At 41.9% G+C, this 10,903-nt stretch overlaps 1 protein-coding gene across 1 annotated transcript in view; it reads left to right on the forward strand.

The window, feature by feature from the left end:
• The window catches only part of CLIP1 (CAP-Gly domain containing linker protein 1), a 108,765-nt gene that overhangs the window by 80,227 nt on the left and 17,635 nt on the right, over window positions 1-10,903 (forward strand). Inside the window, exon 19 of the mRNA XM_077747952.1 lies at window positions 3,479-3,599. Coding sequence (XP_077604078.1) covers window positions 3,479-3,599 — 121 coding nt within the window. The remainder of the gene's footprint in view (window positions 1-3,478; window positions 3,600-10,903) is intronic.

A 10,903-nucleotide genomic window follows, 5' to 3' on the forward strand; every position in this document is an offset into this window, starting at 1 on the left:
AAAAGTTTTTATTTAAATTCTACTTAGTTAACGGGAAGATTAGTTTCAGGTGTACAATGTAGTGATTTAGGACTTCCATACCCAGTCTTAGTTTTAATGACACTTCTCTAGACAGTGATTCAATAGTTCCCGAAAATTCTGTTACATGCACAGATTGATCAGTACAGTTATGATTGAGCTTCTTGGTCTTCTCAAGCCAAATCACACAGATAAAGGTCCCTATGATGGAAAACAAAGTCATCGTCCGTTGTAGGACGGTGGCTGCAGATCTGGTTTGGGACTTTACCCCATGATACACATCATGTGCCACCCAGCAGACGGCCTGGGCTGCTTTTAATTCTCTGCCTTATTATCTGGCCCACCAGGACTGAGGGAGTTGCATCTTCTGTCGGTAACCTGGCACACCGTGGCCAGGGTTTTTAGCAGGAGGGGGACCAGTAGGAGACACCAGTGACAGACGTCAGAAGCTGGTAGAGGGAGTAGGAGGAGTAGGCTGAGAGAGCCCCTGCCCCCGTGACTCGTTCCCTGCCATACACTTGGCCGCGTGTCAAGGACCATCTAAAATAAATGTACTATGTAATGGGAACGGGTGCTTCTCCTGGGGGGGGACAAAAAAAGGCAGTTATTTTACTGTTCCTCAGTGCTCAGTGTGCAAAGCTAGAGAATGAGCAGCTGATTATTTCCTTGTGGTTCAGCATGTATCTGAGGCGCTTTGTGTTCTTTAGAACTTTCCTGGTATTTCCCCTCACCTGACAGGACTTTGATTCCTGGAGGAAAATGGACACCAGTGTCTACACTGGAGTTCTCATCAGAGCTTACCTCCCGTGGAACATTGCCCCTGGTGCTGGAAACCCAGTGCTTGTAGCTGAATATTCCTTTTCCTCTGTGCCATTTATGGGCTGGTTTTAGGAAAACTCTTGATTAGCCAGCTCCTATTTTCAGATGGAGAGAGAATAAAATGGTTTCTCTCTGATGTATAATTTCAATTCTTAGGGAAAACGATAGAAGCGGTTTAATTTTTGTCTTTAATTACTCACCTGGCACAGTAATAAATCTAGAATTTACTTAGTGTGGCAGTTAATTGATAGATAACAGACTGGTAAGTAGAATGTTTGCAAGTCAATGTTAACAATGTGTATCTTGCCTCTCAGTTTTAAAACTGGGATAGTCTTCTGTCATGTAGAAAGAAAAGTAGCTTAGAAAATTTGTTAGAAATACTTGGAGGTCGGGGCGCCTGGGTGGCTTAGTCGGTTGAGCGTCCGACTTTCNCTTATTCCCTGGAGTCCTTCTGGAAGTTGGGCTATTAGAGCCTCCTTTCTGTACCCACTATACTCTAAAGAGAAATGGGAGAGGCGCCTGGGTGGCTCAGTTACTTAAGCGTCCGACTTCGGCTCAGATCATGATCTCACCGTCCGTGGCTTCGAGCCCTGCGTCGGGCTCTGTGCTGACAGCTCAGAGCCTGGAGCCTCCTTCGGATTCTGTATCTCCCTCTCTCTCTCACCCTCCCGTGCTCACACTGTCTGTCTGTCTGTCTCTCTCTCTCTCTCAGAGAAATAAATAAAAACATTAAAAATTAAAAAAAAAATAAAGAGAAACGGGAAGGTGTTTCTATGTTGGAATTACATTGGAGGTCCGTCTGCCAGTTTTAACTCCAGTTCTCTTGCTTCTACAACTTCCTGGCTTGATGATTTGGAGAAAATCTCTCACTTCCCTGAGCTTCAGTTTTCTCATCTTTAAACATAAATAATAACATTAGCCTCCTTGGCTTTTGAGAACTAAATGAGAAAATAAATATTTGTGAAAACATTTTTATAGATCTTAAAACATTAAGTATTGCTTTTTCAGATCAATGCTTTAAGACATTTTGAAATTTCTTTGACTCCTTGTTTTAATTTTCTTCACTGTGCGCTCTTAATAGAAACCAAGGATTTCAAAGGCCGTTACAAGATGAACATCTTTAAGAGGCAAAGAGCAGGATTACATACTTCTCACTGACAGGCCATCCCGATGCTGAGACCAAACAACCCCTGAAGAAGGCAGTGACCACCTAGGAATAAAAGATTTGACTTTGGATGATTTCATCCTAAGTAAAATCTTCAGATTTGTCTAGAATTGATGGACTTTAGGTGTTCTGGGTGTTAAATGGAAGCCAACTTGACAATAAACTATACAAGAAAAAAAAAAAAAAGAATTGATGGACTTTGGCCAGAAGATGAACTTGAGCTGTAGTGTGTGTGTGTGTGTGTGTGTGTGTGTTAATCCATAATTAAAATCAACCCTCCTAGCTTTTTGCATGACCTGAAGCCAAAATTCCTTCTCTGTTTTCCCTCACTTGCTAAATAGACATCTCAGTAAAACACTTAATTTAACTTAATGTGCTAGGAAAATTTTTGTGTAAGTTTATTCCCCTAAATCTTACCCCAGCATGCATATTATAGGTGGATGGAGAATTAAAACTCAAAAAAATCTGAAGTTGCCAGGCATTGCCACACATTAGACAATTGAAGTTAAAAATAGATGTGTTCCTGCATCAGCAGATGGATTCATACCCGGATGACTTGGTTCAGGATTCAGCCACGTATGACAGCTCCCTAAATGGAGTTTAGCCAGCACAGACTTAAAATTCACAGTGGCTTCAAACCCTTCTATGACAGAAAACTAAAATCCAATGATCAAATAAAAGATTTTTAATATCCACATGTAAAGGATGATAATTAGAGATGTATATTTTGGATAATTTTTAATATTGGGGATATGTTTAATAAATATACTTACCCTGTTACATTTTGTATACTGATATTCATGATAGAGGTTAGCAGGCTATATTTTTATTTGCTTCTTTTAATTACAAATTACCATTGTGGAAAGAACATAATCAAAGCGAAACACCTGTTATGTAATTGGAAAACCGCATTTCCTTTGGACATTTCACCTCGAGTTGTCCTAAAAATATACTCAGATTCACACCAGCACTTGACTCTGACAGATACTGGCTAACAGGACCATTAGATTTTTATTTCTGCCAGAAAAAAACCACATTACAGATCTGTGCAGTCAGAACAGAGTACCTTGGCAGCAAGGTAAATCACTTTATCAACATACTAGGTTTTAGCATAATTTTCTAGTGGAAATAGTCTGAAAGACCAGAGGACTGACCATTTCATTTGTCATTTATTTTATAGTAACATGGATTTTTGTATGGGGAGTGTTCAGAAGTGGGTAAGTGTGGGTGGAGAGAGGGTGGATATCATGTTTATTAGGTTTTAAAAAATAATAATTGTGGGCCACAGTCCCCCTCCTGAGAGGTTATAGCCATTTAGCCTCTCCTGCACGTAGATACCACTGCCTCCTGTGATTATAGATCCTATCAGGCACGTGACTCAGATATATTTTCCTCAGTGCTGTGAAGCCGGTCGTCTCCCACAGTTTCCTTGCCTGTCTTGTTTCTATGGTAACCCTGCACTCACTGTCCTTGCAGAGAAACCCTCAAGCAGGCAGCAGCTCAGAAGTCCCAGCAGCTTTCAGCATTGCAAGAAGAGAACGTGAAACTTGCTGAGGAGCTGGGGAGAAGCAGGGACGAAGTCACAGGTCATCAGAAGGTCAGTGGGCCGGTGGAGTGCGGGGCGGGGACGGGGCATACCGAGCTCTCTGGGCTCCTGTCTGCTGCTGTTGGCAGGGTGCTTGGAGGCCCCTCAGAGAGGTGCTCGACATGGTCGGGTCCTTCCAAATGGGATTTCAAGTTGCCTGTGTGATGTGTCTCCTTGCTGTTCAAGTGTGCTGCTGTAGGACTTAGGGTAGGAGTTGACAGATTCTTTAAAAAACAAAAACAAAAACAAAAACCAGTAGCAACACTGAGAACTTGAGCAACTAGAAAATAAGACCTTTATTAGACAGCCTCATAGCAATGTGTTTAAATGGAAAGGAACAATATCTTCTCCCTGCTATTGCCTGGATTTCAAAATTACTTTCCTCTTAAGGTTCTTCTTTTCTTTCATCAGAATTTGTTTGAAGGAAGCAAATTCCCAGAATATGGATTTGGTGTGGGGGTTGGCAGCTGTTTTTAAATAGAACTCTGCTTTTCTTTAAAAAAAATTTTTTTAAGCATTTCCTAATGGAACCGTGTGTGTCTCTGCACTTGTGTGCGATTTGTGTTACACATGGAATGAGCTGGAAGGTAACCACAACCCATTTGCTTCTGTACTTAAATCACAGAAATTTCTGATAAGTTTATTAAGCACTGAAGCAAAACTGATTTTAAAGAATGACATATCCTGCTTTTTATTCTTTAGTAAATTGAATCAAAGTGCTAAATGGTAGTCCTCTCTGGCCTCAGCAGAAGCTTCAAATGATATTTTTAAGAGACTTTTTCCCTGTGGTCATCAATTCTTGATTTATAATTCAAGAGAATTTTTTCTTCCAGGAATACTTGGCAAAGATTATTCCCACTTGGGATAGAGTAATCTGGGGTAATTGTATTGAGTACCCACTGACATGGCACAGTTGATGGTGAAAGCACTTTTTGGAGAGTTGATTTCAGACTTTAAAGTCCTCGTTATAGCTTTCCACAATTCTCTTACTTCATGAAAGGAATGCCACATCTCTCCAGACTCTGGGATGGTGATGATGCTTTTGGTGATGTTAGTTCATGTTTATTGGCTCTTACTATGCGACAAGCACAAATAAATGATAGCTGTCACCTCACTTACTCTTTACAATAATTCTAGGCAATGGCACTGTCATTATTTCCGCTTGTCAAAGAGGAAACAAGAGCATGAAGATAGTAATTTGCTCATCCTCGTTCAGCTAAATAGTCAAGAAATGTTTGCCATCTTCTGATGTGGGTCAGGAATAGGATCAAAGTGGATTGATTTAAACAAGGTCACTGCCCTCTCCTTTAATCAGGATGTGAGAAACTGGAGTTCATGAAAAATAGAAGCCCTTTGACCAGATGAGGTCCTTTTTTTCCTGGCACAAACTAGAGCATCTAAAACATTGGGCAGCTGCTCTGTCATCGCTGTGTCTGTAAGTTCTTGCAAGAACAGAGTCTCCAAGAGGTCCATCTCTTTCGACTTCATGGAGCATCTCTGGCAGAGAGAGTGGATCCTTTACATGGGAAGAACACAGAGACATCCTTCTCGTGTCTCATGTTGTGACCTTAACTGGACTGTTGACTGGTTTTTTGCTTCTGTCGCTCGGGTATGGAAAGCAGTGGGAGGAGGCATCTTGCTTCTTTGGGCAGGACTCTGCGGGGCTCCCTCTCTCCCATGTCCTTCTCTTTTGCATGTTGGCATTTGAATTGCCTTCCTTTTGAAAAGGTTTTGTCACTAGAAATTTGAAAGTCAGTAACTTTGAAGGGTGTTACAGAACAGCACGTGCAAGGAACAACTAAGAAAAGTGACTTCCCTCTAAAGGACAGGTTATTAGGCCCTTCGTAGTTCTGTGTTTTACTCAGAAGACAGAAATAAGTGGGTATGAACTAAATAATAGGCTTCAATGGTAGAGCTTGTTAAACATGATAATGATTATCAAAGAAGATTATGGGTAATTCTTCCGTTGAACTAAATATAAATATATATAGTGTCTGTGTGTATTTATTTATTTCAAAAGACTGGAGAGAATCACCCATTTAAAATGATTTAGAAACAACCTTAGTCTACAGAAGACTGATTAATTCATCAGCTCTCTTCTTACTGTATAATCTCCAGGAATCTGGAGTACTGCTTACTTCTATAAAAATCACACATTTCACATTATTACTGTAGTCATGCCAAACTATTGATGATCAGCTATGTTTAGAAATATACTCCAGAGCCACTGTGTTTTGCAGAAACCCTATTTTTAGAAAAAAATGAATTTTTAGAAAGAATTTTAATAGTTGTACGACAGAAACATTGAGTGTTTCATTCTAGAATTAAGACAGTGTAGGTGAAGTTGATGGGGGAGGGGTAAACACTGACCTAGGACCTGGGTTCTTCCTGAGTCCTTTGTTTAGTAGCATCGTAATTCACCGAACGTGTTCTGAGCTGATGGTCTTGCGTGCTTCACAGAATCATCACAACATGCCTCTGATACAGGAAGGCTATTTTGTAGACTGAGTCTCAAAAGTGGACCAGCTTGCTACGGACACGCAGCTAGGCAGTGGAACCGAGACCTGTACTCATGTCAGACTAACTCAGAGGCCTATTTCCCTACTCCTATGCTGAGAGTAAAACTTAAGTCACTTCATAATTGTTATTAAGATAAAAAAGAAAGAAACACTTGTGAGCTAGGAATGGTGTGGGTGGATAGGGGTCAAACAATGCTGTAGAAGTGCCCTCTTGATGTAATGGTATTTTTTTTTCCCACCTCAAATTTATTTTGCTTAGAAAGCCCAAGACCCCCCCAGAATCTGTTCTGCATCTTAAGCATCTCACTGGGATTATTTGGTAAGGATTTTTACTTCCTTGAGAAGCCCCCTTCACTAGGAGGACTTTTGATTTCCTGTTTGTCAACCGGATGTGAGGTCATTTATCAAAATAAAAGAATCCCTGCCTCCCCATGGCTGTGGTTTTGTAGAGTATTCTATGAATTTAAAAAGATGTAGAAAATTTCTGAAATTAAAAGGGCTAGTAATGAGCAGGACTGGTTGGTCAAAGTTGGGGAGTGATGTCAGTTTCCACTCTGGTAGAAATTCTCATTGAACTTGATTGACAAGTGGGCATCGTGTGCCCCTGTGAAGTGTTTCAGTAGTTGGAAGGACACATCTATTTGTTGATAGTCCTCTGAACAGAGCTGGCAAATCCAGAAACAGATCCACACATGTGCCTTCTGTCTACTCTCCCTACCAGACATTCTCCTTTCCGAAGGAAAACTGTAAGCTGCCTTTCCCAAGTGGGATACTACTTTTAGTGGGGGAGGGGAGCGAAAAGCAGGGTCAACTGGGGTTGAGAGAGGCGTGATTTATCTGACATCAACAGTGACAGAACTCTTGAGATGGTCAAAGAGTGCCTTGTCTTTGAAAAGAGAGGATATCAGATTGAAACATATGCACTTGCTTTTGTTTTGCACTTTCCTATTGTTCAACCTGGTTGTTAACATAACCTATCTCTTCTTGATAACCGATGATTATGAAGATTGTAGATCGTTGTAATTATATAACTGCTGTTGACTGTTTGCTTTCACCTTAGCTTTGCTGCCTGAGGGCCTGACCAGTTTCATGCAGCTTCAGGATGTGTGTGTGTATATGTTTGTGTGTGACAGAGTCAAAATACATGTAATATAAAGTTTATTGTTGTAACCATTTTACAGTGTATAATTCAGTGGCATTTGGGACATTCACAGTGCAGTGTGGTCTTTACCTCTGACCTGTTCGGGAACATTTTTGTCACCCCGAAAGGAAACCCCATACCTGTTTAAGCACTCGCTTCCCGTTTCTTCCTGTCCCCTAAGCTCCTGGCAACCACTCATCTTTTTTCTGTCTCTATGGATTTTCCTGTTCTGGATGTTTCATACAAAAAGAATGAAACATGTGACCATTAGTGACCAGCTTCTGTCACTCAGCATCCTGCTCTCGGGGCCCATCCGCGTTGTAGCAGGTGTCTGCTTGTTACCTCTTTTCTCGGCTGAATGGAATTTTACTGAATGCCTGCCCTGCGTGTTGCTTCTGCATGCGCTTCAGGTGTTTCAGGTATCCTTTCTCTGTTCAGGTGGGCGCCTGTCCCTCCTGATGTCTGTCTGCCTCCTTGTCTGTGACCACTGTGTCTTATTGCCACTTGGGATCTTCAGTGGGTGGGGAAATCCTTCTCATTTTCTTAAAAGCAGTTCTAAATCTTGCCGTACTGTTCACACTTAAAGTCCTGTCTTCTTTTCTTTACTTCCAGACTGTTAAAAAGAGTAGTATTTTCTGCCTTCAATTTCACCTCCCATCTTCTTCCCAATCCCCTGCCGTCTGCTTTTCGCCACCACCAGTGCACTACTGAAGTGACTCTCGCCTGAGTCATCACTTACCTAGTGACAGCACAAGTGCGTGGCTTCCTTTCCGTCCTCTGTGAACACCTGGCGCCTCCACCTACACTCTTGACTTTCCTCCTTTGACATCTTCCACGCTCTTGGCTCCTGTTTGTCCTGCCACACCTGGTCAGTCGCCATAGGCAGGTCTGCATTTACATTTCTTCTCCTCCTGTCCCCATGTGGTAAACTTCTCCTCCTTGTGAGAGCCCCATCCTCTAGCCTCAGGGCGAGCTGCTTCCTCCTTTGTGTCTGTGTCCTGCTCTCTGTCATCCTTAGAATGCCATGTTGTGTCCCCACACAGGCTGTGAGATGTTGGGGATAACACAGCATGCTGTATAGGTTTAAATGAATGAATGAGTGATTAAATGCATACCTCGTTTGTAGCCGGGGCCTCAGGGTGCAGAAACCTTGACTGCTTTTTCTATTTTTTCTTACATGATTTCGGTTACTTCGAGTTTCATAGCTTTGTTATAGAGAGTTGTGGTTGCCGGAAGCATGAGCACCAAATGAGCGGGGCATTTGCCCTGCGTGAAGAGTGGAAGCGCACAATGCAAAATCAGGCAGGGTTGTGGAGATTCAAGATTAATGGAAACTCTACAGAGCATTATTTCCTTTCAAAGAGAGTACTAAAACTAATCACAGTGATATGGGCCCTTTTATAGAAATAGTCACCTGAAGTACTTTTGAAATGTCTGATTTATCATTTCCAAACCTTACGTGTATTCCCCCCTGTGCGGATTGCAGACACACTGAGCTGTCACTGTGGGAACGGTCCTGATTTCTCTCCCCACTCCCCTTCCCAGTTATTTGCAAAATGAGATTACAGTTTGTCTGTTGATACAGGACAGGGATTTAATGTCTCAATAACTGTATTTTATCAACACTTCTTTTTGACCGAGGTTACAACAAATGCAGTCTACAAAAAATTGAAGTTACCATCGAGATTGATTTATAAATAATAGTCTGCAAATGTTAAATAAGCCTGAATTTGCAGACATGAATGTATACAGAGGGAACACTTTTTTTGTTGTTAAAGTAAGCTCTCATTTACTTTGTGGGGCTCTAACTCAACAACTTAAGACCAAGAGTCACATGTTCTACCAACTGAGCCAGCCAGATGCCCCAAGGCAACACTGTTTTTAGCTTGTCATGTTTAATTTTGGAAAACCGTGGTCATTAACCATCATAATTTTAATCTGGGCTCGGGGTACTTCTGGGCAAGTAGGGCTGAGTGAAGCTGATCACAGACTCTTTCTCCCTCGATACCTAATGAAATCTCCACAGTCTTCTGACTATTAAAAAATGTTTCCAGGAAAATCTCTCCAGCAAAAAAAATATCTCCAGCAAAGCCAGTTAACTTCATGGTTTAAGTAAACATTTAAATTTGGCAGTCAAGAAAAGAAACAAGGTGGTGGTTTGATTCTGTTGACGCTGTTCTCAGTGGTAAGAGAAAAGAAAACGTGTAGCAAAATTCTGAGAATTTTTCTGCTTCTCTCCATCCTTGTGTCCAATCCAGTTTAGGGAAAATTAGATGGAAGAAGTGAATAGTCAGAACAGGCACAGAACAATCTTTGAGGCCAGAAGTCCCTTTGACCATCTCAGGATTTCACCAGAGGCAGGAAGAATTATTGGTTGTCATTTTCCGTAGTTAGTCTAATCAACAAAGAGTGGCTTAAGTAAAAGGATATGGAGTAGGGCTTTCCTCTCAAATGATAATAAGTCCACAGGTGGGGAGTCAGGGTGAGTCCTCTACTCAGGAATGTTCTCAGGGAACCCATAAATGGGGCTGCATTCCTGTCTTTGGGAAGGGAAGGCAACAGAGGTGAGACTCAATGTTGGAAAGACAATCCTGTATCTTCCTGAGATTGAAGCCTGAGGACATGCTCCTGTGGGAATAGGATTACCTTTGTTCAGAGGTGGCACTAAAAGAAAAATCCATGAAAGAGACCTCTAGTCCAGATGCTGTAGATCCCCGTCACTGTGCTCCCCCCTTCTTTGCCCTCCAGCCCACATGTACAGCCCCTTCACTGTGCTCCCTCCCAGCCTCAGGCCCACGTGCTGTACAGCCCCTTCACCGTGCTCCCTCCATCCTTGACCTCCAGCTATAGATGTGTATAGATTGCAGTGTCCAATTTTTCCTTTGTAGCTTGGAGGTGAAGATTAAACGTCTCAGATAAAGTAAGAAAGGTGTCAGGGAAAATTAATTTACATCACATATGAGCAAACAGACCGTCTCAGTAGAGCTGCCCACAGTAAGATGAACACTTGAATGCCTATTGTACCAAAAGAAAAAAAAAAAAAGAAAGGAACACAAGAATCCAAAGAGATGAGGAATTCAGGTCGCAGGAAAGCATTACCCAAAGTGGAATATTGCTTGGTGTTCTATAAAAATGTCAGTGACTTAAATAAAGCAGGTGTTCAAAGAGAAGATGACACAAGTGGAACAGGGAGCCCAAAGAGTTAAGGAAGCAAATGAGGACCAAAACAGCACCGTGTCAGGACTGCTCAGTAAGTCCGAAACAGAGAAGAGCGTTATGGACATTTCTAAGTATCTGGAAGAAAGGCTTCAGCTGGTCATAGTAAAGGGAGAAACAACAATATTAAAGAATTAGAGGAAAGGTGATAGCTCTACTCATCTGAATGAGTATAATTAACAACTCTGAAAGAGGGAATTCAACACATGCAACAACAAAGGTGTTAGGAGATAAAATAGGGAAATTCCCCCAAGTGGAGAACTGAGTCTACATATAGGAAGGTCAGTAGGGGGGGGCGCCTGGGTGGCTCACTTGGTTAAGTGACTGACTCTTGGTTTCAACTCAGGTCATGATCTCACACTGTGTAGGTTTGAGCTATGTTGGGCTCTGTGCTGACAGCACGTAGCCTCCTTGGAATTCTGTCTTCCCCTCTATAAACC

This window comes from Crocuta crocuta, unplaced genomic scaffold, assembly GCF_008692635.1.
Source record: "Crocuta crocuta isolate KB4526 unplaced genomic scaffold, BGI_CrCroc_1.0 scaffold29, whole genome shotgun sequence".
In the NCBI taxonomy this organism is placed as follows: domain Eukaryota; kingdom Metazoa; phylum Chordata; class Mammalia; order Carnivora; family Hyaenidae; genus Crocuta; species Crocuta crocuta.